A 27,372-nucleotide genomic window follows, 5' to 3' on the forward strand; every position below is an offset into this window, starting at 1 on the left:
TCATGAACCGTAATAGTTAGACACTTGATATTTTCACAGATAATATATTTCAAATAACAAATACTAAAGAATAATATAAAAATAAATTAAATATTTATGGGGTACCTGATTTTCCGTACATGATTTTCCAGACATTATTTTTTTGCCGTTTTTATAGATAATGGTACGGAAACCTTCATGTGCCAGATCTACTCGTACTTGGTTTATAATTATCCTGGTTAGGAGAAAGCACACAATAACCAAAAATATAATACCCTATATTTCACATCTAGTCGGTACTCATGTGCCTGGTGTGCAAAGTCATCATCACAAAGTCTCATCGCCTAAAATTCCATCATTCAACATTTTCTTTTATAAATATATATATTTGCTCGTACGCCTACCTATTTAAATTACCTTCCTGATGGTACGTGGTCACTACCCTATGTCTAGTATGTCCTGAAAATGATTGTATTCATATTCAATAAAAGTAATTTAAATCAATTTCTAATCAAAATATAAGTCGTTACCACTGCCCATAGAACTTGGCGCTGTATGAAATTTTAAATACTTCTTACATATCCACCAACCAACATAATCTAATCAAAGACATTAAAATGATCCCATAGACAATTACTAATATTTATATAACCACTTTGACAATTGTGCAGGCATATAATAAAACCATTAGATAGGATAGATATATTAAGAGGTTTGTAATAAAACATAGAAACAATTGATAAATATTTATATTTTTATCGAATATTCAAGATGATGATGAGAGTGTTCGAAGTTTAGATATATCTAGGACAAAACCACAAAGCTTTTATTCCAGTTAATTTATAGCTATATAACAAAAAATTAAACAAATAATATTGTAAAAATAAATAATAATGAAAAAACATAGTAATGAAACTTAGTAACCTAGTCTATCTGTCGACACTTGTGCCATCACATATATCTCAGAAACTACAAACATATATGAATTTTAAATTAAGTCTAGTAACAAATCCATTAAAGTTACAGACGCTTACTAATATTTTATCTGTGATGACAGTATTTCAAAGTATGAAATATTGTGTTTTTTTTGTTCATACATAAATGTTTAATATTTTATATAAAAATTGATGTTGATATATTTGTTCGAGATTAAAAAGCTTCGACACTGTTTGACTCACCATGAAAGTCAGCACATAAATATAAAGGTACTAGTGTCTAGTGATGCTGCGCTTCATCCGTTCAAAACTATAACATTAAATAATTGATATATTTATATATATGTATATAATATTATACACAATAGTATTTAAAGACGGAGAACATTTTCCTTTGTGTTTTGTTTTAAATGAACACTATATTTTATGAATCTGATGCTGAAACACCATTTTTATATACTTATTCCCTATACGACATTAAATGAATATAATTACTATAATGTTTTTTTTGGTATTTCATATTATTTTATAAATGTTTTTCAATGTATAAATCTTATTTAAAGAAGTGAAAAATAAAAAAATATATTATATTTATGTATATTATTCAACACTATCCCCAAAACACATGATTTTTGGATATATTTTTTATACCGGTGTCAAACCTTCTATAATACTGATATCATTTTTTAATACATATAATGGAGTACTAATAAAGAACATATTCGATATAGTTTAATGATTTTGTGAAAGTTGTGAAACTGATTTATTTAACTGTGGTTGAATATTCTTTAATTTTCAAGTTTTTTTTTTATTATTTTAAGCGATTACAACTATAACCGTAAAATTAAATTACATTTTTATAAAAGCATAAACTTACGTACAAATAAACGTATTGTATAGAAACAGAACATAACATTTTCCTGTTTGCGATACAGTTTAATATAACTCTCATCGTTTAGAGGTCACTAAATCTAGTGACTCATGTATCGTATTTATTTACCTATTTAATCTTACCTCATAAACTTTATCACACATGTGTCAGACAAAAAGGCGCGTTCGAATAATTCAAACAAGAATGTTTTACGTATCTTAAGCAACCAGTCTTTTATTTCTAAGCTTTCTCTAACAGAACATATATTCTCTTACACAGATAGGACACCTATCAGACGTCGCTAGGCACTTTCTTAAGCAATCTGCATGGAAAAAATGTGCACATGGCGTTACTCTTGCTGATTTCATTGTACCAAGGCACACGGCACAAACGTCTTCTAGAGTAGAGAGTTCCTCTGGAGTCGCTCGTCTGAATCTTGCTAGAGAACTCTGAGCTTCATTCAACTTTACTAATGCTTCACCGAGTCTGTGGCGGCCGTGCACAATGATACAAATGTACAAGATCAAAAATGCTAATCGCCAGCGCTCGTTCCACGCAAGCATAGGGACCAGAGGAACTGCTATTGCCGTTGTGATACCTCTAGCCCAAACTCCGCAATATAGCGGTTCCATGCCTTCGAGTCGTTCTAATTTCAATGCGGTTAAGGCAATTGGCCATAATTCGAGGAACGTCTTCTCTGATAGAAGATAATAAGTCCCAGTAACGATCGTGTACAAGGCCGTCGGGCGGAAATGCTCCAAACCTTGCTCTAATCCTAGCGTCAAGAGAATGAAAGTCATCGTGACTATGAAGGTTACTGCTTTTGTCCACTCCAAAACTATTTTGGTTGCGGACATTGCGAGATGTTTTACTTGTGAATGACGAGTCACGTTCACGTACGGGGACCAGTCTTCTTTTGTGCAAATTTCGCGCACATAGTTAACTGAGTATGTGATAACATTGTAGAACATTAAAGAGTAGAGGCAGGTCAGTCTTCCACGGTATACTAAGAGGCGATCACATGCAGTAAACAAGAGTAACTGAAAAAGAAAACATTATTTTTTTTTATAGTAGAATAAAAATGAAATAAGTACAGGAATCACTTGGTTTTAATTTTTAGTATAACATTTTTTTTTTAATGTCGTTATTATTTAACCTATAACCTTACTCTATATCTACCTGGCTAATCATTGTGGAAAGATTATTCATTTGAAGAAATAATTTCTCGGCGCGATCAATTGGTGCATACGCCGTTTTCAGGACTCCGAGTACACATGCAGTAGGAGCACGAAGGCGACGAATGATCTCTGTGAAAAATACATAATTAATTATTACCATTACTACATAATTTGCAATTTATTATCTATTTCATGAAGATTTCTTATTTATTTGAAGAATATAAAGATTATATTTAATTTATAAATTTAATCACTTTCATATTTTTCTTTTTTTAAAACAATACATATCAATAGTGATTTTATATAGATACGACAAATTGAGCAATTCCTATGTGTCGTCAATACTGAGTTCATAGTAAACAACAACAAAATCTCTGCAGCTGTCTGCGGAGACAAGGTTATGTTTACAGAATGTAGTCCAAAATAGATAGACATTTGTAAAATAACAAAATCTAATGATCCATTCTTCAACTTCAGAGCTGAGCATGAGCGCGTGAAAATTCAGTGGTGCTTGCCCTGATTTGAACCCGTAATCTTCCGTAGTGTGGAAGAGACTACAGTATCATCGGACGAAGATATACAATTGTAGAAACTACATGGTCTGCTAAGTCTTATGCTTTTTTAAATTATTATGACCCCTGACGACAAAAACAATTTGGCCGACAGTCAGCTTACTGAAGTTGAGACTTATATTTTTCTGAATATATATATGTATAATTAAGTTCATATTGGTTGTATGGAGTTAGATAATCTATCGATCAATACTATCGAATGCTTATTATAATTCGCGCTCTTTGATTAAGCTTTTAGCAAAAATATCACATCCTCTTTGGTGACAGCCTCTATGGTGATCAGTTATTATTAGAAAGGAGGTGGATCATAAGCCTTCTTAAATTATATCTAAAGCGTGTTTGAATTAATTTATCTCTTTTTAGATAGTAAATTGAAATATATTTTAGGGTGTGGAAATGATCAGTTTTAAATGAGTTTGATTTATTAACTTGATTTCCTAAGCATTCGATTTTAATACAAAACAGCAACTTACAATAACATGTATGTCTTATTTCTATATTTATGCTTATATATTCTAACAATTAAACCAGTATTAATTCTTACTTTAATTAAAATTAATGTTCCTAGCAACATAATTTCAAGGTAGTGACTGTCACAATGTATTGGCTACTGGAATCTTTCCGATTCAAAGAACTTTGCTTATTTACATATTTTTTATGATAAAAAAAACTTGTGACAGAAATAATGAATTAGGTAAATGCAGTATGTAGTCAAGAAAATCATTTTATAATTTATTTTTTTTTAATGTTTACCCAAAAATTGTGATGATAGTACAATATTAAAAAAAGTCTAAATGGTTATGCTTCTTTGAAAAAATTGTGAAGTTTCGAAATGTTAAAAAATTATATGAGATATTTCGTTATTGTATATTCTTTTGCTTTAAGAGTCGTTACAGATTAAACTTACAAAATAAAGTATTATATATCATATCAGCATATTTTTGAATGCTTCATACCGCATTTTCTTGACCATGTCTTTTTGAATAATAATATTCTCAAGGGTTGAAAAGTATAAAAGACCAACCCTTGTCTTAGCAAAAGCAGTTCAGAGCAGCCATCCATCGGAAGCAACAGTACACCATTTAACATCACAACTCTGGTAAGTTTAATAAATAATTCATATTTGAATTAAACAAACAAATTTTGTTATTTATATGACGGGTAGCCGGCAGGATTATTTGGTTCGGGGTCACCATCTTCGTCATACATATCGATAGCTGGATTATCGTATATTGATTTCTACAATATTTCATAGGAGACAACATCTGTCATATCCTTCTTAACAACTGACATTCCATGTTTTTCTAACGTGAGAAAGAGCAACTGACCTCAGTAGCCATCCAGAATCAAATCTAAAAACTAAGAGATTACAATCAAAGTATTTAATTATCCGACGCTGCAACATATATATGTATTTTATTAAAATCGAAATGGATATTGACTTTTTCATGAGCTCTCGGCTCTTACGAATATTTAATACATCCGCTTCTCGTATCTAGAGTATTTACTAACTGTTGTATCGGGTTCGAATCTAGCCATTAAAAAATATTGGGCTTTTCTGTCAGGGGATTCTCAATAGTAGTCAAAAGTTTTGAAGTTGGCACATATTGTGTGCACCTGTGCACATTTTTATTCACTGTACCTAACTCCTGCGCAGTTAAATAAGAGTTTGAGCCGCCGCGGCCGAAATAAATACGGAGGGATTGAAACTTGTATCTAACGAAGAGATTTTTGATATTTGGTGAATATCAAACTTGACGGCTTAAAAGAATGTTTATCAAAAGTTAATAAACATTCTTTAAGACATTATTAGTAAATTGGACTGACTGTGACGCACATGCACTGGCTCGGGGCCAGCTTCCGTTGCTCCATTCAGCTTCTCGACAATGACCTGACTCTCCCGCATAAATACATATAATATGAAACACCATGAAAAATATCAATTTTAAAATCTTGTTCGCAATACACATCGTTGATTAATATATATTTTTTGTTGTTTTTATTTAATTTCTTTGTAAGTCTCTTTGTGCAAACTTTAGTATGAAATTTTAAATGTAAAGTGTAGTCTTTGTTTCAATTTAATTTAATATTGTAACTTGATTCAAAAGTTCTTTATAAATTAACATAATTAAAAAATATTTTGATTTGATTTACTGTCAAAATGATAATAAAATGTAACACTAATATACATTTCAAAGAATACTATATGTTTCACTTTTTACTTTTTGTAATTCTCAAGAGTGCAAATATATTTCAGGGTTCATAGTATATAGTATTAACTATTAAATATTTATAAAATATATTATTATTATCTTACAGATAAAAAGATACAGACAAATTTATTTTCAGACAAATCTATTTGAATAAACACAATGTTTAGTAAAAAATAAACCCATGACTCATGACGTTGAATGTTCGTTCGTAAAACATTTATTCTCGATCGCAAGAGAAAATATTTAAGATTTACCTCGCAAATTTTTCAATATCAAAAACGGACGTGACCCGATTCTTAAAATAAAATAACTTTGATTTGTTTATTTTTATTTTAAATTCGTATCTGAGATTTAAGGTTGTTAAAATAATATTTAGGTATTCATTTCCGTTATAATATATGTGTTTATTATAAAAACTTCTTCATACTCTTAGTAGAGTAACTTTATACTCTTTTTAGAGTTCATTTATTCATGTCGCCTTTTTCAGGAAGAGAATTAGTTGTACGAAAAATTTAAGTACCTAAATATTATTAATAGATGTTTATTTATTTTCACATGATTTATTTAATAAAGTACATTTTCTTATCTATTCGAGGGATGGGGCGATTCTGACGATATCAGACTATATATAGCCAATAAATCATAGCCAATATTGCACGTCATATCATCATCACCCTCTTTTCCTGAACCCACTTCGCGTGGGTGAAATGTTTTCATATCTCATACGCTCAAGAGCCGGTGGCTTTAGATTTTGTCTTTCTCTTATAGACAACAATACTCTTGTTGTAATAAATGTTAATCTCACGACATGACCATATTACTAAGGTTTCTGACAGTTAATTTCAAACTCTCTCATTCATCGTTTTCCATTATCAGCCAATATGGTTAGAAAGACGCAAGGCTATAAATTTATTTAAATGAAGGTAATAAATCTCATAAAGGTGATAAAAAGGAATGTCTTGTATTAACTTTTATTTTTATGTATAGTGTAGGGTATGTGCGAATTTACACAACCGTAACAATATGTTTTGTATCTTGTCATAATATGCTATTAATAATAGTATTTTCGTATTTGAAAATAAAACGTTATTTTTATCTTGATTTATAAACAACGCAGAGGGATCGATAACTAAGTCTGAATGGCGCACCCCTTGTTTACAAAACAAGGTGACGTACGAGTTTATGCGAATAGAGAGTCTTAAACAACGCATTCAAAATCATCGAATCACAAAATACAATCGAGTTTCCATTTCCAAAACTACTTTTAGCAATAAACTTAAGTCAATTCGCATGATGTGAGATAAAACGTCTTATTTAAATCATTATTTATAGAGTTTGATGTTTGTTGATTAAACTGAAATGTCAGAAATCAATTACGATAGATGGCAAACACTACTCAATATAATGCCAAATCGGATATGAATTGGAGTGTTTCAAAGTCTAATGACTTCTATACACATCATCTACATACGTATAAATAATGAAAATAAAATATTAATTATCTTGTTAAATAAAACAATGCCTTCCAATTTGAATTTACTTATATACTTATTACTTGGTAAATTAAAATGATTTTTGGTCAACGCAATCATCGTTATCAAGTTTATTCTGTTTTTAATTATTATTAAACTAGCACTTATTTGGTAAATATTAATTTTCTTTATAAGTAAATATCACTTATATCTATTTTTAATAAAAGATTAATAAAATTATATCGTTTACTTACTTCTTACGACTTTTGCGACGGCAGGATACCACCTAGCAGGATAACGGTAGTTCGCAGAGATAAGCAATGGCAGTACCAGACAAGTATAAGCTGCCATTAACCATGCGCCTCCTAGCGCGACCAGTAGTCCTCGGGGCGCCCAATATGGGAGTAGAAATACTAACGATATTAACCACACTGAAAATAAAATATCGTACATTTACAACATATAACATCCAGGGAAAATAATCTCTCCGGACCTTAATTTCAAATCACATATCTTATACCTATATTATTTACATTACAATACAAGAATAAGAACAAGTGTGAATCGTGACAAGGAAAGTGAAATGTATTTTTATAATGTTTGCACAATATTACGCTAGAGCAGTAGTGAAAACAAAGTCACACCATATGACATTAATAATTTTACGCGTGCGTTGAACAACGAAGTCCAAATATCTTTATATATAGCATTTGATAGCACTGATGTACTATCTAAAGTAACAAAATAAATAATTGTTTTTTTTTTCTTTTAATTATTCATTTATATTGTTCATTGTCCACTTACAATCATGTAGGTAATATATAAAACTTATTTGAGTAATTTCAGACAAAAGCGTTCGGACTTCAAACATAAATATTTAGCCTTACCTACACGCTCCACACTTAAATATTTTTAACGATAACAATTAATAACATAAAATAAAATATTAATTTACCGATATTGGCAATTTTGTCCTCAGATTTAAGTGTATGAAACTTCGAGAAAGAATCACTTCGAAGACGTCCGCGCACTCGCGAAATCATTCCCATTTTTTACGTAAAAATTAAACACGTATTTGAAATATATTACTTTCAAGATAGTTATTTGTTAAATATTTCGAGTTATAAACAATTATCACTGAACAAAAGAGTCGAACACCTTTATTACTTGAGTTGTGTTTCACGAATGCGCATTTTACGGGCGGGCGCGGGATGCTGGGCGGGCGGCGCTTGCGCAAGCACTCGCATCGCACTTATCGCTTTGCCAATGAATTAAAATGTTTTCGATTCCAAAGCTCTATATTTCTTAACAAATAGCAATGATATCTAAACATATGCAGCATGACATAGTGTATTGATAATTATTATCGTTACCGATGTCCACGCCAATAATCATAATTAGATATCATTTAAAATAACGTGTCAGTGACTTGTAATTTTTTAATTATTTTTTTCTTTGTAAATATACCTACGTGTTCCTCAAATCGTGGAATGTGGTTACTTGAAGGCTGTACAGAAAATATACGATACTATTATTTTTGAAGAAAAAATACTAGAAATATTATTATATTAATATTTAGGTAATAAATGTTCATTTATATTTGAGAAGTAGCAATAACCATTAGTATTTGTTTTAAACTATTTAGGTACCTACAAAACCATACTTGATTTTATAAATTTCTTAAAAATGAACCCTGCACTTGTTTTGTCTCTAAAAAGTGTTCGTCACACCCATGAAAATAGACCAATACGTGTTAAAAACCACGCATGCATCGGCAGTTTAAAATTAAAAACAACATGTTCGCAAACAAAACAGCGTGATCGTCGGACACACCTACGTCATATGAATAAATGCCACGAGAAAAATCCTTGTAATTCAAGAAGATATATAAATGATTTATATACATTGCTGTTGATCTTTCACAAACCATTGCTGTTTCGACTTTGTACGCTGACTTGTACGTTAATTTAAAGGTATTAACATTAACATACAAATGTATGTATTTATATCATTGGATATATTCAGACACTCCCACGAGTTTCATTCATAATTTCTTAGAATAAAAGATGATTTCAATATGAATTATGCTACAATATACTTATTCTAGTCGTGTTATCGTTTCAAATACAATATGATTGAATAAGTAAAAATCACAATGTAAAAGCTTTTATTTTTTATATGTCAAATTATTATATGTATATAGTCTTTGGATATAATACTACAGCATGATCTGAACATATAACAAAACAACACAGACTGTGGTATGACAATATGAAACTTAAAAAACAAAAACTAATAACACTCTTGTAACTTAATTTCCATTTTTAGTCATAATATATTACGATGATAGGATATGCTAATGAGGTATTATAAAATTGTCATTTTACGCCTTAACTAGCTACTCTTCACACGGGTAGAATAGGCAATTAAGGGTCTATGCAAAAGGTTTCTATCGTTATATCAAGACTTAACGACAAGTCCGCGTTGATATGATTTAATTTGATATGACATCATCATATTTCAGAAAATTTATCAAAAACTTAATTAATTACAAAATATTTTTCATTAATCACTCCGTTGATTGGTGAAAACCTTATTAAAATCTGTTCTGTAATTTTTCAGTTTATCGCTTATTTATATATCATGTAGTGACAATTTTAAACTGTTTCAGAACTCTAAAATGCATCCCGTAGTCTTTGTCCTCATCTTAGCTGGTTCATGCCTGGCTCATTATAGAGGATACGAATCCAGAAACCTTATAGAAAGAGATGAAGCACATGCCGAAATGGAAGGGTAATTCTGTGTCAATCGATGTTGTGCAATGTACTATATGGTACGGTAATTTTATTTGCATATATTTGTTTTGCCTTAATATTAATTGATAAATAGCTTAAAGCTTGTTAAATGGGCGTGGTGAATTAAGATTATTTATGTTTGAACTTCGGGTTTCCAGAGCTCGACGAAACGTAGCGTAAATTTGTATGAAATCTACAAAACGGTTTGGCAATTTATGCACAAATGTATAACACAAAGCTTTATGTTACACAGAATCGTTGAGTGCCCCGTTTGCGAAAATTCCCACAGCTGGTTGCTTCCACAAGAAGAATGTGACATTGTAAAAGGCAACAAGCGGTTCAAAAAATGTCACATGGGCACTTATTTAAACGAGAAATGCGGAAATCGTTTGGATTGTTATCGGGTATTTTTAATTACTCTTAAACTTTGTATAAAGGTAGAAGTTGTTAACTGAACGCAGTCTTTTATTGTTAAATGCGAATATCTTCGCTGTAGTTGAGTGTGACATAATGAGTAATTAGAGGATAATTATTTTTGTTATACGTACAGGGTCCGGGAGAATCGTGCACTGAAAAAATGGAATATGATATCTACGGGCAGAAGTGTGCACGCGGGTACTACTGCAACAGTGCCCTACACGTGTGCACCGGCCTTCGCTACACTGTAGATCCACTTTCACATTTGATACTTTCAAATCGTCTCTATCGATATCCTCTTCATTCCCAAAATGACGACTTAATTGATAAATCTGCATTTTTTGTCGCTTAAATCATGTTTTAATTATTTGAATGCAAATATTACCCTCAGCTATACTAACTACTAATAAACTAATACTCAATTATTTTTATTTTATTTAACTAAACCAACCTAATCCAAGCCTAGTAATTGCACGTCAATATATTTCCCAACAAACATTTTTGTCGAATAAGAAGAAATTACGCGACTAATAATGGTATAAGTGTTTAATAGAAGTAATATTTAGTCGTGTAAAAACGTCGTAGAAACGTCTATACGACTATTACACGGTATGCAGTCTTGTAACCAGCGTTATGGCAGTAGAAACGTCTTTGCGACTTTTATACCGACAATTGTCGTATTAGAGTGATGTATAAAAATTCTATACGAATTTAAGTGAATATGACTTTTTTAAGACATTTATATCACTGAATGTCCTATGAGAATTTTAAAATACACTATATATTACACACACCGCCCTTCATTTGCGTAGATGAATATCGAATCGAATAAGATAGAAAAAGCTGGGCGAACATAAAAAGTCTCTACTTTAAGAGTAAAGTTAAAATAACCTATGCATAATTTCTTACCTCCAATTGTATTATATCGAATATAAGTACGCGACAAGTTAACTGTAGGCTAACTGGAGATGGTTCCGTACAAAATTTAGTGAGTTATGAGCAATGCAAATGCAAAGCAAATTAATCACAATTCACTAAATTCACACAGATGAATAAATAAAAGATAATGTTCACAATCAATTAAGTTTGTTCGTGACAACTTTCAAATTCAGTTTACAATTAATATTTTTTAGAACCAAAAGTTACAGTTGGCATGTTGTGGCGACCTGTCAAATGTTTGTTGGGTTGTATACATATATGGAAAAATAACCAATATACCTAATATTAATTTAACATAACCTGTCATAAATATTTATCCCAAACCAAATCCTCTGACAAATAATATAGCCATTAGGCCCTTCAACGTCAGAGAGAGTTGCTCACAAATGAGAGTTGACTCTGGTTTTTCTCAATTTATTACAGCTTTGTAAGAAATGTTTATATTCAGTAAATTCTTTGAAACTCCAGCAAAATGATATGCACTGATTAATAAATACAATGTTCTATAGTCTATCCCAACTAATAGAGGACAAAAGCCAAATAGACAACAATTGACATCGAACTGACTCGGTATCATTGGTCGAGAGCTTGAATAATCTATATACTCATTATTTTAAGAATTTATTTCTAGGATTTAAACGTTGACCAAACTGTTATGGGAACTTAGGAAGCAAAATTAAAGTAGATATAAGTAGTTTAGTGGAATAGTGTTGTATTTTAAATAAAGATATATTAAACAAGAACAATATGATGTCCAAAGACGCGTTAAAAAAAATACAACAACAGAAACATTAATGAGAACTTTGTCTCCGTCATTATCCTTTTTTCAAAATTTATTCACTGACTGTCGATAGTCCAAAACTATCGATACTATCGATAGTATCAATTGTATCGCTGCTACCAATAGTATTGCTTACTATCGATAGTATCGCCGTTATCAATAGTATTGCTAGAAAGCCATCATCACCAGTGTCGTTTTGACCAAAACTATCGATAGAATGGATAGTATTGGTCAAAACTAGATATCCTGAATAGTTTTCGATGACAACTATCGATAATTCTGTAACACAGATTTCAATTTGACGGTGTAATTAATAGTAAATTTAGTAAAAGCTTACCCAAAACCTAATTAAAAATAAAAACGGGAACAAATGTAAAATTGCAATTAATTTTGAACAAACTAAATACGAATGATATCCCTGATACAAATCATCATAAAATATAACCTATATACACTATATAAATCGATCATAAAATCGATTCAAGCAGCTGTCAATTACGTTAAAGTAATAATAACTAATAATCGTTCTTTTATACTATTTATATAAATTAGTTATATAGCGATTTGAGATATGTCATTAGATTAGTTGCACTTACAATGATAAATTCAACTGCAAATTTATTTACGGACAACAACGAATATAGACACGTTGTTATATTATTTTAAATTATACAAATCACCTAAAAATTGCGAAACTAAAACACTAGGACCTAATTTTTCACCAAATTACCATATATACTGCTTAGAAATTAAAATGTTTTACAAGTACGTATACAAAAGTCTCAATTATTTTAATGAATTTACTTCAATATTGACAAAAACTAGTGCAATAACGTTGATCAAATCGTATAGCTCGAATATCGGTTTACTTCGATTGTACTTCTAATCGCTATCCATATTGTTCGTCAATTTTTGGCTAACAGTCTAAAACTGTTTGTTTAATCGTAAGATTATAATAATTTAAATCTTTACGAATATATTATTTAATCATTTTGATAGACTATAATATTCCTTTCAAGCGATACCAAAATATTAAATTAATTATTTGACTAAATGTCTTACCGTTAACAAGATCGTTAACAAATTAAAAAAAAAAAACAAATTAAATAAATTATAAACAACATCTTGTGAGATTCAAGTGCAAAACGTTAGAAACATTATAATATTACTATTAATGACAGTAAAAATTAAAATGTTTTGCTTTTTACTCTGTGTGCAACTACAGGAATAAAATAGTTTGTGGTCGGGGAATTCCAAGTTTATAAAGTAGTTTAAGTTTATTTCAACTGGTTCATACGTGTCTAGAGAGTTCCAAAACAAATTATTTTAGTGTCCAGTCCAACTTAAAACTATTAGTTTCAAAAGCGGCAGTCCTAACTGAAGGTAGGTAATATTTGATATAGGTATATTTAGTAATATTGTTCTTTGTGTTTCAAATTTAAAAACTGATAAGTCAAAATGACATCTACTCCAAACGAAATACTATTTTCCGATTTTTATCATAATTGGTGAATGTTTCTGAAATGAATTTTATTTTACAGTGATAAACAAAATGTTTTGTGAAGTGTGCGGCATAGTTGATGAACATTATGATGAAAATGCGCTTGTTTTTCACAAGGATACGCCTAAACATTTATGCAACTTAATATTACTAAACTACAAACACAAAAAGTAAGTTGTACATTTTAACAACAAGTAGTTGATAATTTGCGTCTAAATAAATAAATAATTTCTTAAGAAGCTAAAGTTGAAATGTGTATTGATTCATATACCTTATTCATATTTATTTATTCCTAAGACATTATAGACTACTTAAGTAATTAATTAGATCTTAAATCTGTTATTTATACACTAAATATTGTTTTCTTTCTATCGCTACCAAATTACAATATGGAAAAAAAAAATTAAGACTTCAATTTTGTTGGTAAATGAAGTATTTCATTAATTTTCTAATCTATAATAGCAGCTATTCTTTTCTACATGTACTCTACAATAAATTTTCAATAAATTTTTTTTGCTTAGACGGTTGTTCAGGAAGAACCGAGATGGGGTGATAATTTTGTGTAGTGCTAAATATATGTCAGAAAACACTACTGGTGTAACTGTACAAGACAGCGATCACCACAAAATCATAATTTATGTAAGTATTATTTGTATTTTTTGTGTTATTTAATTGTATTATTTTAATAAAAATTATGATCATTTACATACTTGATATAATGTCTTAGATAGTAGAGTAGACAAGATAAGTAGTGATTCTTTCAATTTCTTATCTATAAATTGTATAGCTGCAATAATATTACTTAAGCATAAAATAATTTCATGGTAAAAAATATATAAAAACTATTCAAGTTACATCTATTTATAGACTAATTATAATAAAATGGTGAATTCTTAATGGTTCGTTAGTTCTTTTTAACAATCTTTTCATTTTATTAAGAGTATTGATTTATAGAGAGCACATTTTGAACTAAGTTCAAATAAAGAATAAAGAAAGCTTCTCTCGTTCGCCTATTTCTTTGTCCTTGTGTTATATTTGCAAATATAACATGACTGTATTATTATACCATATTGATAAAGTATATATGGATAGATTGTTCTAGTATATAAAATGTTAGTGTACTATTTCTATGTACAGGCTAGATGATATAATAATTTATTAGTTTCAAATTAAACAATTTCAATCAAAAATACTTTCAATACTTGGTATGCTAAAGTTTTTTCCACGAAATATGCTCCCAAAGTAAATTGCCCTTATGCAGTCATTGGTTATTTCTAAGGATTGTCTAATTAATTAATCCTTACACATCGACTGATGAGGAGTGAATGTTTTGTTTCTTTGGAGTTCAACATGTAGTTTGGACTTTTTATTCTACTTACTATTCTGTTAATTTAGTGGCATGTTAACTTTTTTATTGAATTATTATTTAATTTTTACAGGTAAAACCCAATGAACAAGTAACATTTTCATTCAGCATTCAAAATGATATGAAGAATGAGGATTTACTGGTGATAGGTGTTCAACTAGCTCACCCGCAGCCACAATTTACAATGTCCAAACATCCCTTCATTTTTGGAAAAGATCCCAATATTTTGATGAAAAGTAAGTACATATATTTATATTTTTTTCTTTAAGTTGTTGATTAATTTTGAGAGTTATTGTGATAGGTGGTACATTTTTTTATTAGTTGATGCAATATACCTTGCTGCCGTTACCTACTTTGTATGGGTAAAATTTAATATCAAGTACCCTTTGCTAATCCTTCCCATTAAATTGGTATTTCCAAAAATTTTTTTTTACATTTTTTTTCTTAAAACAATGATATTTAAATTGTAGCAAATTTTAAAATGTTATTTTTATCACTTATATTGAAAAAAAACCTGTGCATTGGTAACTTGCCTTATGATAAAAGTAAGATAAGTTTTGAGTACATTGTTCAATGCTATCAAACAAATATGTAATTCAAAAGGTTTAGATGAGTCAACTCTTTGTATATATATTAATATTATTTTATCAGAAATGTGCAATAGTTTTCACTCTTACTATTTACAATTATTTTATGTATTGTTATAATTTTTAGTTTTCTTATCAAATACATGTTATTTTTTTTATTTTTTTATTACTATTGTATTATCTGATGATCTGATGTTGCCTGTTTTTTTGCATGAAGTGCAATAAAGTATACATATTTAATTAATTGAAATATAAGTTGGGTTTCTTGTAGTATCTTGTAAAAACTATTTTTCGTTTTATATAATTACATTTAGTTTTATGACTCAATGTTAGAGTTTTAGCAAGTTTTAAGAATATGTTCTTTAAATAGTTATTTATTATTGAAAAATATGCACATTTCCTAAAAATCATATATTCATAGTAAGTCTCAAAGGAAATTTGTTTATAAGTGTATGTATAAGTTCCTTGTATTTGTTTACAGAAGAGTAGTTCTTTTTTAACTATTTCTTTTATATGTGTATGACTTTTGACTATATTACTTATTGTCACCATGCTCGCACTATATCTTGCTATTGATATAATGTACTGTATATGTTATTCTCACAGAATCGTCTATAAAGGAAGATGTTAGTGTCAATTTTAAAGCAGTGGATATTGGACAGTACGAGATGCCTATAATGTTTACTTTTCATAGAAGAAGTGATGAGAAAAACTTAATATTCATACGTGAAATGGTGAGTGTACTTATCACATTTAGTAATGGAAAATATATGGATTATTTGTAAAGAAATACTGTTATCAAAATATTCATTTAAATACTACATACATACTGTAAAGGGCCATATTGATCTATATGTGTTTAAGGTACTTATTGGATAAGGCTAAATGCTGTATTGCTTAAAATTGCTTCGTAAATATGCCATTATTTCTCGTAAAAAATTAAGGAAAAAAAAATGTTATTGTGGGTTATCCCTAAGAGATAGACATTTACCATAACGGACTTTTTTGAAAACCTTTTTAAGGTGTACAGTACTGTAGGAAATTATTTTGATCTATCTCGTAGGGTTGTCAGCATTTGCAATGTTAGCGCAAAAAAATGTGTTTATTAACGACATCACTTTAGAAACCTCTAAAATAATCAGTTTCTCTACTATATTGTGCATGGATTATACATATAAACATTCCATGTGAGGGAGAGTTATTGCGATGTGAATATCAATAAGCAGTTAATACGATTTATCATCAGGTGGCCTATTTGCCAGTCGACCTTTCTATACTAAATAAAAAAAATAATAACTTGAAAAAACTTATTGAACACACTTTAGCAATAAATACAAAAGATAATTTAACTTAGTCAAAACTATATATAAATGGAATTGATATTGTGATAGTTATTTATAATATTTTAATTTACAGGTAGTCCTGGTACAAGAGGAGTTTTTATTACTAGGAAGTAACAAAAGTCCATACACTTCTTCAAATTGGGAGAAAGCTGAGCATTTCGTCGAGTCAACTACACATGTGTATGTATATATTTTTTGAGTGACTCGGTAACATGATGGTCATTGGTACGGAATAATAGATCAATCTAAATATTTTTAAGATAAATTATATTACTAGTTATTTGACGTAATTTGTAGTTTTGTATTTATTTAAATGTCCCTAAAATATCAAGTGAGATAAGAGCAACAAGTCGTTATTTACTATTTCATTACTTTAAAATAAACATTGATACCACATAATAATTCATTAATAGGCCTTATCAAGTTAAATACAAAATTCCAAAGCTATTGAAAATTTTACTGCCCCGCGGTCTTGACGAGAGGGCTTTGGAGGAATTGAAAGAGTCTCCTGAAAATCTAATGAAGTTGAGGAAACTATTAATATCTACCAGGTAAAGTTTTTAAAAAATTTTTTTTGCCATACATATATACATAATAAATAATCTATAAGGAACTATTAATAAGATAACATAGTCTATAAGTTAATAATCTTACTCAACTATATTATAAAGTTGACTTCAATGAGATGAAATATCTTATAGTTCAGTATGTATAAAAGAAAGTAAGGTCAGCCAGACGCTTGTTATGCCAGCAGGTACCATGTATGTGTAGATTTGATCTTAATAGCAAATGTTTTATTAAGAGAACAAAAATATATAAAACTTCCTCCAATCATGATTTCAATGTACAAATTATTGTATATATACTGAAAACAATCCAAATCAATTTGAATTTTTGGTTACTATTTTAGCCTTGTTAAAGTTGTTAGAGTTCTTAGCATTGAATACAACATATATTTCTAATATAATAACAGTGTTATTAATTCAATTATTCAATGCATCAAACGGATCAGGAAGTGATAAATTATGTGATAAGCTCATCCATTTTTAGTGTTTTAATTTGTTATTGTGGACTTTTCGATGGGAATATTCATGTATATTTTTCAATTTATTTTATAAATTAAAGGTCCTCTTTGTAAAAATAGGTTTATTTACTATAAAACTTATTAAAGTTGTATATTATGTATAAGAAAAGAGAAAAACGTCTTCAGGCCTTTGTCTAGAAGTTGGATATTTACTGTCTGTTGTTTTTTTTATATATAAAGTACTATATCATTATATCACCTTATCATTTTTAGAGCAATATTTGATGAAGGACCAACAAAAAACAACTACATGTTATACTTTCACCATTTGCTCTGGTGGGAGGAAATTATTTCCAGAATTAATTTAAGGGTGAGTTATGTTACTTCTTATTAAAACAATGTACTTAAAAAAGTGTTCTTATATATTCAAATCAACCATGTTTGTCTAGTAGTTCATAAGGCTGCAGATCCTAATGTCCTGAGTTCAAATTCTGGTTCAAAATCAGTCAGAAGGACATCATCACTATCGAAAAGCTTATAATTATAGTCAATTTGAGTAAGTGGAGTAAAGATAAATAACAATCACTGACATGAAATTGTTTGGTCAATACCTAAATATCTAAATTTGTTTACATAATCTGTGGTATTAAATATTATTTATGAATTATTAATAAATATGAATTAGTCTTAAACAAAAATGTTATAACAGAGTTCCAGTAAGTAGAGGGATAATTATATTCAATTAATGAGCCAATTTGAATTGCAATAAAATAAGTTTTTATGTTGGTTGTTTTTTTTTTGTAATATAATTTCTATTACATATTTCAATTGAGTTTATTTTTATTATGCCTGCATGTTATGCATTATAGCTTTATTTTTTTTTTTTCAGAAATATAATATGGCAGGTGTTCAAATTGAACAAAGAGGAGATGTTTTTGTGCTGGAAGTGCCCGGTTTGGCTGAGAAAAGACCGTCGCTACTAAGAGGTAACTAAAATCTATGTCTTATGTGTTTTGTCATTATACTATGCGTTTGGAAACGCTGTATTTTAAATTTAATGAGATAATCAACACAATTATCACATTACGTTGAATTTTATTTTATTGTTACATGTCTGATGGTTTCTATCATAGTAACATCATTATCGTACAGATGGCGCAAGAGTCGTATCGACTACTTCTATAACAGATGCCTACGCGGAACGTTATAAAATAAGGCGCACGCGTAATGCAGGGGCGAACTAAATAAATACCTATTTTGAGAGTTGTTAAGGAGAATGATGATGACGTTTTTTCGGCTTTGCACGATCGTCGCGTTCGATATGTTTTTCTTGCATGCACATCAAAACTAAAAATTACATTCACTAGTTATTACATAATTGAATGAGATAAAGTGAGTCATGTAAAACGCACTAGTATATAAATGGTTATGGTGTTTGTTATTTAGTATCCTTTTTTATGGTGAAAGTCGGCAGACGAGCAAATAGGCCACCTTATGGTAAGTGGGCACCGCCGTCCATAGACAATGGCGCTGTAAGAAATATTAACCATTTATTATATCGCCAATGCACCACCAACTTTGGGAACTAAAATATTATGTTCCTTGTGCCTGTAGTAGCTATACTGGTTCACTCATCCTTCAAACCGGAATACAGCAATACTGGGTAATGCTGTTAGGCGGTAGCTTATATCTTGTAGATTCTTAAGTGATTTATTTATGTTTCATTTTCCAGGCGATCGGGTTTTCATCCGCCCAGCGACAGCTCAGAATGTGATATTCGAAAGTGTCATCAAGGATATTGATGACTGCCATATTCACTTGTCTAATATTGATCAATCGTGAGTACTCCGATTCTCAAATTATAAAAGTTTTATGTCGATTCGAATACCTTAAAATCGGAGGACGCGACATTAAAACATACAAATCATCATCATCGATCATCGATACAATTCGGAATGAGGTAAATAACTCGAGTGAAACATATTTTCGAAACGATTTCAGGTTCGCGCTGTGCTACAGCGCGGGCGCCACGTACGACGTGCGCTTCCTGATGTCGCGCGTGCCCGTGGAGCGCATGCACGAAGCCGTGTCGGCGCTGTTCAGCAGCAAGCAGGAGAGCCGCGTGTTCCCCCGCCCCGCGCCGCGCGCGCCGCCGCTCCGCGCGCTCGCCAAGTGAGTCGCGCCCCCCTCGCCCGACAGCGTTACCGGCGGGATTGATTCACTAATCGATAAATCGATTCGCGATTCGAACCCCCTGTTCCACTTACTTTTGCCATTACTAATATATTAAATCTACTAACGATCGCACCGCAATTTGTTTTTGTTAGGTTTTATAACCCACTAATATCTGGCAATGCGGAACAAAAGTCGGCGGTGGAGCACATCGTGGCCGGCACTTCGGGCTTGGCGCCTTACATCGTGTTCGGGCCGCCGGGAACTGGAAAAACTATGACTATTGTCGAAGCTATCATCCAGGTATAGTGAAATCGTTGTTTTTACCAATAAAATGATCTCAAGTATCGTTAGCTTCAAACATCAACATTTTAGCTATACAATATTCCGATTTAAATGGCGAGTGAGTCAATGTATACTCTATTCCAACCATAACAGGAAAAAAGCCAAATAAACAACATTTAACAGCAAATTGACGTGATATCATTGGTCGAGAGCTTGACTAATCTATGACATTCATTCACATATGGATTTGCGTAAAAATGGCGTTTTGAAGAAACATTTAACATTTAAGAAAAAAAAAAGATGAATAGTGAATAAAATTTAAGTACACAATTATAATGTACCAACGTACATTACAATGTACAATAGTCCGCTTAATAGTTGTTGAAAACATTCACACTTTCGCACACATTAATTTTTCTTATAATTTACAGCTGGTAGTGCGTAATACGAAAAATCGCATTATGGTGTGCACTGACTCCAACATGGCGGCGGACCACATTGCTCTGACGTTAATGCAGTACAACAAAAAGCTAAACATAAGCAACTTCCTCCTTAGAGCCAACTCGCAGTCTAGAGAATGGTATGCACTTGACTTCCTGCCGATATCAATCCGTAGAGTAAATATAGCCTATAGAGACTTTAATTTGAAATTCTCGGCCTTGCATTTAGACTTTTAAATTCTTTATGGCATTAGTAAATTCGTTTCAAAATAATTGCCTCGGGCAGCCCTTACAACATCTACCGATTCAGACAGTGATTGTTATATCTGCTGGGCCTACACGGCACTAATGCGAGTGTACACGCGACAGGAGCGTGATGCCGCCAGCACTGGCGGGCGTGTCCAACGGCACGAGCTACGAGAGCTTCTTCTCCGTCAGCAACGTGCACGTATCCAGTTACAGGATCTTCGTCACCACGCTACTGCACGCTGCCAAATACGGATCGTGAGTTTCCTTTAAAATACACCTTGAATTTTTATTATATTTTTTACGTCACCGGCGGACATAAATTTATCACAACTGACTTTCTTTTTAGAGATATAAAGTTATAAATGATGGTTATATTATATAAACTGCAAATTAATATGTCCATACAATAAATCAATTTACACAAAACATTATCATCCTAATCCGTACTATATCCATTGGGATAAGTCCTTTTGCAATGGAACCAATTGACGCTTGTCGGCAAAGTTAGTAGTTACCACCATAGTGAATATTTTTAAATCTTCATCAAAAATAATTGTGGATTTGAAAATACTTGTACATTCTAAGACAAAGAAAATTTTAGACGTTGGTTTTTACCATCGGTACGTTTTTACTTATATTGATTTGTTTTACGTTCTTTTTTGTACATTATTTTTATAATCACAAGCATTTTATTTATACTAGTTTCCGCATGCATGCATGTAATACCGAGACTGATGACTAACTGACCAACATCTGAAACAGGATGAGGAGCCAAGCGGCGTACAAATTGCAAATGACGCATCTGTTCATCGACGAGGCGGCGCAAGCGTCGGAGCCGGCCACGCTGGTGCCCGTGACGGGGCTGCTGGCGCCCAACGGTCACCTCGTGCTGGCCGGCGACCCGCAGCAGCTCGGCCCCGTCTGCATCTCCAAGGAGGCGACAGAGAGAGGGCTAGGTGAGAGTACTACGTCGCCATTCATCAATCTTCGTTATTACTTTAGTATTTTTTTAATTTTGTAATATTCCAATAACAGAAGACGAAAATATAAAAAATCTTAGAATCTATTAATCCGTGCGATTTAAAAAAATTATATGTTATACAACAGTTTCCAATATATATATATATAATTTTACTAATCATACAATACTATCCACTTTACTTTTTACTTTACTTCCAAAGTTCGATAACAACTTCGACGACATTCAAAATGCAATGTTTTCACCGATTCCTAATGATTCCTAATTCCATAGATAATTTTAGATCTCGACCAATGTTGCCATGTTAAATCTAAGAATTGATTTTAGAGTTTTGTACCCATAGGGTAAAACGGATCTTATTACTAAGATTCCGCTGTCCGTCCTAAATTCGTGTCTGTTGTATGGGACAACAGACACGAATTTATTTACTATTTTTTTTATAAATAATGTTACGAAACCCTTTGCGCGCATATTATTCATACATTTAATGATTGCCACCAGGTCAGTCGCTACTAGCACGGTTGAAGCAAACACACGAAAACCTTTACACAGATCCAAACTATATAACGATGCTTGTCAAAAACTTCCGATCGCATCCGGATATTTTGGCAATACCAAATGAATTGTTTTACGATAATAGTTTGGAAGTAAGTATGTTCAGCATTCGTGTATCTTTTTCTTATTTTGAATACAAGAAAATATGTAAATATTTTTTCTTTCCCTTCCTATCTATATTATAAAAAAGACTTATACATAAGAATACAAAGAGATAGATTATAAGTATAGTGATAGGGATAGATTATGTTTTAAGACAACATTAAGAGTTAATAGTAATCCCAAAAAATTTTTTATCGAACTTTTCAGCCCTTGGCAGCCTTAGATCCACTCAGTGACAAGAATATCCTGGGCTCGGAGGGCCGAGAGGGCGCAGTTGTGTTCCACGCCGTGCACTCGCGCGAGCAACGCATGGGTAATGCGCCCAGGTACAGCAACCTATATTGTATATGCGTTGTTATCAAAGGTGTTATATTTTATTTTAATTAAACATTAAGTCTGTTTGGATGGGGTCATGTGGTTAAAGACTAAACCATCTTAGATCCGTAGTTAACGGCGCAATGAGGATATAGGAAAGGGCTTAATTTATTTTTATAACATTTTAATAAATAATTTCTTAATCATCTCAATTTATGACGAACCAATTTCAGTATATTTAAAATAGTAAATCGAATTACTAACGATATTTTCTTATTAAACTTGCTCGTGTTGCTCGTTATAATTTTTCGAACACCACTTTCCTGGTCCTATATTTAAAAAAAAAAAAACAATATCTCTCGACTAAATTTATATTTAAATAAGAGACGTAAATAACGTGCACGGCATATGTGTGTTTCAATATTTTTTTTTTTTTTTATATTAATTAAGATATTATAGATATTGTGATAAATTATTGAGAATATATTTTATTAAAATATTTTAAAAATAGAAATGGGCTTAATCGTCACCCGAACCGACACAGTGTATCATGTTCATGCGTACATGTATATTTCTCAAAATTATGCCATATTACATAATCATAGCAAAATTTGAAATATATAAACGTAAAATATATGGCTTTCTACCATTAAAAAATTGTATGCAATTGCAACCAAAGTATATTTTAAAAAACGTAAACTACCAATCAGCCTGTAAATTTTCCACTGCTGGGAAAGACCTCCACTCCCTTTTTGTGGAGAATTTATGGAACTTACTCCAATAAATTCAATATATTCGAACTGATTTACTCATGTACATGTAAATGAAAAATATTGTCAATAAATATTAGTATTGTTTTGTACACTAATTTGTGTTAACCTACGCCCATTTGTTCAACAGTTACTTCAACGAAAAAGAACTTGAAATGCTGAAGAGATATACAAAGGCTTTAATTGAAAAACACCAAGTGTCTCCCAAAGATATCGGCATCATCGCTCCATACATTAGACAAGTATTTAAAAAAACATACTATTATTGGTTTTCGTTTAGGCTATACTTGGTGGTTCGAGATAACGCATACTACATATTTACTACATACTAAATCAAATAGGCTCAATTTCGAATATTCATTTCAAAATTAACCCTAGAACACTAACTTTATTTTTTAATGCCTATACAAGAGTCATGGGCGCTGGAATAGCGCTCACAGCTCCCTCTAACCTACCACTTATTCGAAATGTACATGCTACCAAGAACTGACATTTTTTTACCAATATGTTATGATGTAATTAATACATACTTTTAATGGCATGTTAATATAAAAGGTGTACAAGATGAAAGGCTGGTTGACCAGTGAGAACTATAAAGAAATTGAAGTCGGCACGGTGGAGTCGTTTCAAGGGAAGGAGAAAAGAGTTATCCTCGTGTCTACAGTGAGGGCTAACTGTAGACTTTTGGACTACGACGCCAAATATGGTCTCGGCTTCTTAGTTGACGATAAGGTTAGTATATCAATGTACGTGTTACTGTAAAAGCTCGAACTACGGTATATCTTAAGATTTTCTAGTAAAACCTAAGATTTACCGATTATGTATATAAAATATTATGGTCCATTTGATGTTGCAATGGTAAAAGTCCGAAAAAGTCCCTTTATAATAAAAACTTACATTTACCAAATCATGTCGATATTTATTAGGTTTTACTGGAAAATCTTAAGATTTACCTTAGTACGAGCTTTTACAGTAACATATACAAAAAAAAGAAGAAAAAAAATGTTTTATAAAAAAACCTTCTTAGACATGAGATAATAAGCTTTTTTTTATTACTTTTGTAGCGTTACAACGTAACATTGACACGAGCTAAAGCCAAGCTGATCATAATTGGCAACCCCACGTGCCTGACGCGCGACGTTAAATGGCGTAAATATATGGATTACTGTCGACAGAAAAACAGTTATTACGGACATGAAACACAGCAGATAGAAAGAAGCTCCGCTCTACTGACAGAAATAGCTAGGTCACGATTCGATAAATGCCGACTCTCTGACTTTTTAATGCCGAAAATTGAAACTGTTACAAAGAAAAATAAAAAGTAGACGCTTTTGATTTCTTTGGAACTTTTAAGATATATCGACAGAAATATTTTTTCATAAGCATTTAATCTAGTTGTTTATTTTAATGAATGTAAACATTCATTATATTTTTATAAGAAATCATGTTTGATACCATACTTGTTTATTTTTCGTTTATTATTACCGTTTATGCATGAAAATAAGCAGGTACATGCTCAATCGTTTTTATGTGTGTGTAAATTTTCTTTTTTCTCTTTTATATTCTTTATATGGTTTACAATTGCTCCTCTCTCTTTTTCTTTTTAATTAATATTTCCTCCTTTCTTGTCTTAAACAAAAAAAAGAATCTTAAATTTATTTTTCACCACATATTTAAAGCTAATATTAAAAAATATATCTTTATAAAAAAACTATTCCAAATTTTAGGCTATAAGACAAAAGTACATTGATGTAGGAATGATACAATTAATATTGAATGTACTTCAAATGTATATATATTCCTGTGATATTAAAATAATTTTGATACTTATAAAGAGATGTAAGGTTGAGTAACTATTTTGACAAATATTATATAGAGTTACATTTGAACATTGATTATAATTGAAACTTAAATTAGAATTATTATTTTGGTTCTATTAATTACAATATATATAAAATCAATACTTATTATAAATAAGTAAAGGGGAAATTTGTAAAGATATTATTTAATTTTAATTTTTTTATTTGATTAGATTAATTTAAAATATTTTGCTCTTTATTTTTAGTAGATGACAAAGGCTATTGTAAAGCTTAAATCTTTTAAAACTGAATGTTAATATGCACAGTTATGGTGCTCAATTTTGATTGAAATGCTACAGACCATTGTAAATTAATTTTAATATTTGTTTAAATATTAAGGAGATTAAATTAATTAAACAATCTATATAATATAATATTCTATGGTAAACCCTTCGATATTTAAGTAATTATTAAAATAAGCTACAATTTTTAGAAAGAAACTTTTGCGTTTTTTTATATAAACAATTATAATATATGTTTTTTTTACCAATTTATACAAATTGATAAATGGATTTCAGGAATAAATTGAACATTTAAGGAGACAAATATATCCTTTAGTTTTAAGATGTAGTTGTTATAATAATAAGAAAAAATATAATTATATATATTACATCTAAGTTATCATATGATGTGTGTTAGCAAGTGGATTAGTTACATAGGATTGACTGTGGGACGACAGTCGAAAACTAAAAATAAAAACTTGTATTTGTTAAATAATTCAATAAGACATGAATGGAATCACCGTCGATGCTATATGACTAATTCTAGTAAAATTATTATAGGATTACCAAATGTTTAATTTAATTTTTAAATTCGTATTTTACTATACAACATGATAAAAAAGTTTTGATCGAAATAAAATATATTTTTATAGACAACTGTCTTTTTATTTTCAATCACTGTACAGTTGTAACTTCGATTAATCTTATTGGAAACATTATTTGACGAATTAAAACTAGTCTGCTAAAAGACACTAGTGGATTTCCTCCATGAGACATTTCAATTTATCTTTGATAGATACTACATTATTATTACAGCCATTAACTTTAACCAATTAGTCTATTAAAAATATAATCAGTATCAGTACTAGTACTGATATTCGTAAATGGCATGGAGCTCGGATATCGGATATCCGAAATAAAAATCTATCAGAAATTATTTTTAAACAAAACCACAGAAAATAAATGTGCATAGTCCTTATTACATTGCTGTCAAGAACAGATCTACCCTTATGATCGGCAGTGCGTGATCCAAGTTATTCGACGTGAAATCGTGGTGCTCGACGTGGGGCATTAAAATCGCCAAGAATCACAATCTCTGCGGATCGGATCTGATGCAGCATGGAATTTGTAGCTAGTGGGACGAGCAGTCAACGAGTCAGTTATTTTCGGTATTACCGGTATGGAAGTTCCATTGAGGACAGTAGGTTGTATGATACAACTTCTTCGTGTCTTTAAGTAGGAAAAAAGTCAAAAGTCAGTGACACTGACATAGCATATGACATAGACATACATCTATATTCTGACATCACTTCACAGTTCACATCAGTAAAATTGACATTCGAGTGACAGTGGTTGTGAAAAATGTGCATGGCAGAGCTTTTAAATTAAAATTATTTTATAAATCAAAATCTTATATTTATGTCCAATCCATTAATTACAAAAATAGCGTGT

At 30.7% G+C, this 27,372-nt stretch overlaps 3 protein-coding genes across 3 annotated transcripts; 2 read left to right on the plus strand and 1 right to left on the minus strand.

Moving 5' to 3' along the window:
* Window positions 1–712: 712 nt before the first annotated feature.
* On the minus strand, window positions 713–8,458 carry LOC125071168. Its single transcript, XM_047681272.1, has 4 exons — window positions 8,176–8,458; window positions 7,475–7,651; window positions 2,965–3,092; window positions 713–2,825 (listed from the first exon to the last, which is right to left on the minus strand). Exons 1-4 carry the CDS (start codon window positions 8,267–8,269, stop codon window positions 2,037–2,039), a joined length of 1,188 nt encoding a protein of 395 aa, XP_047537228.1. The 5' UTR covers window positions 8,270–8,458; the 3' UTR covers window positions 713–2,036.
* Window positions 4,593–10,828, plus strand: LOC125071187. The gene is made up of 4 exons (XM_047681295.1): window positions 4,593–4,634; window positions 9,892–10,013; window positions 10,269–10,419; window positions 10,566–10,828. Exons 2-4 carry the CDS (start codon window positions 9,901–9,903, stop codon window positions 10,782–10,784), a joined length of 483 nt encoding a protein of 160 aa, XP_047537251.1. The 5' UTR covers window positions 4,593–4,634; window positions 9,892–9,900; the 3' UTR covers window positions 10,785–10,828.
* A 2,565-nt stretch (window positions 10,829–13,393) lies between these two features.
* LOC125071152 (putative helicase mov-10-B.1) lies at window positions 13,394–26,574 on the plus strand. Its single transcript, XM_047681246.1, has 20 exons — window positions 13,394–13,535; window positions 13,694–13,823; window positions 14,175–14,292; window positions 15,093–15,255; window positions 16,213–16,340; window positions 17,023–17,129; window positions 17,363–17,500; window positions 18,247–18,343; window positions 18,863–18,959; window positions 19,706–19,811; window positions 19,975–20,145; window positions 20,301–20,448; window positions 20,862–21,010; window positions 21,240–21,374; window positions 21,882–22,075; window positions 22,600–22,745; window positions 22,963–23,081; window positions 23,971–24,082; window positions 24,396–24,572; window positions 24,905–26,574. Exons 2-20 carry the CDS (start codon window positions 13,705–13,707, stop codon window positions 25,163–25,165), a joined length of 2,685 nt encoding a protein of 894 aa, XP_047537202.1. The 5' UTR covers window positions 13,394–13,535; window positions 13,694–13,704; the 3' UTR covers window positions 25,166–26,574.
* The last annotated feature ends 798 nt before the right edge of the window (window positions 26,575–27,372 follow it).

This window comes from Vanessa atalanta, chromosome 18, assembly GCF_905147765.1.
Source record: "Vanessa atalanta chromosome 18, ilVanAtal1.2, whole genome shotgun sequence".
In the NCBI taxonomy this organism is placed as follows: domain Eukaryota; kingdom Metazoa; phylum Arthropoda; class Insecta; order Lepidoptera; family Nymphalidae; genus Vanessa; species Vanessa atalanta.

Excerpts from the sequence above, each read along its gene's own strand:
- LOC125071168 (XM_047681272.1), bottom strand. The coding sequence starts at position 8,269 with ATGGGAATGATTTCGCGAGTGCGCGGACGTCTTCGAAGTGATTCTTTC. Across the intron at positions 7,652-8,175 it reads GGACAAAATTGCCAATATCG|TGTGGTTAATATCGTTAGTA; the intron begins GTAAATTAATAT and ends TTTTATTTTCAG. Across the intron at positions 3,093-7,474 it reads CGTCGCAAAAGTCGTAAGAA|AGATCATTCGTCGCCTTCGT; the intron begins GTAAGTAAACGA and ends TATTTTTCACAG.
- LOC125071152 (XM_047681246.1), top strand. The coding sequence starts at position 13,705 with ATGTTTTGTGAAGTGTGCGGCATAGTTGATGAACATTATGATGAAAAT. Across the intron at positions 17,130-17,362 it reads GTCGAGTCAACTACACATGT|GCCTTATCAAGTTAAATACA; the intron begins GTATGTATATAT and ends ATTCATTAATAG. Across the intron at positions 24,573-24,904 it reads GCTTCTTAGTTGACGATAAG|CGTTACAACGTAACATTGAC; the intron begins GTTAGTATATCA and ends TTACTTTTGTAG.
- LOC125071187 (XM_047681295.1), top strand. The coding sequence starts at position 9,901 with ATGCATCCCGTAGTCTTTGTCCTCATCTTAGCTGGTTCATGCCTGGCT. Across the intron at positions 10,014-10,268 it reads GCACATGCCGAAATGGAAGG|AATCGTTGAGTGCCCCGTTT; the intron begins GTAATTCTGTGT and ends TATGTTACACAG. Across the intron at positions 10,420-10,565 it reads ATCGTTTGGATTGTTATCGG|GGTCCGGGAGAATCGTGCAC; the intron begins GTATTTTTAATT and ends TTATACGTACAG.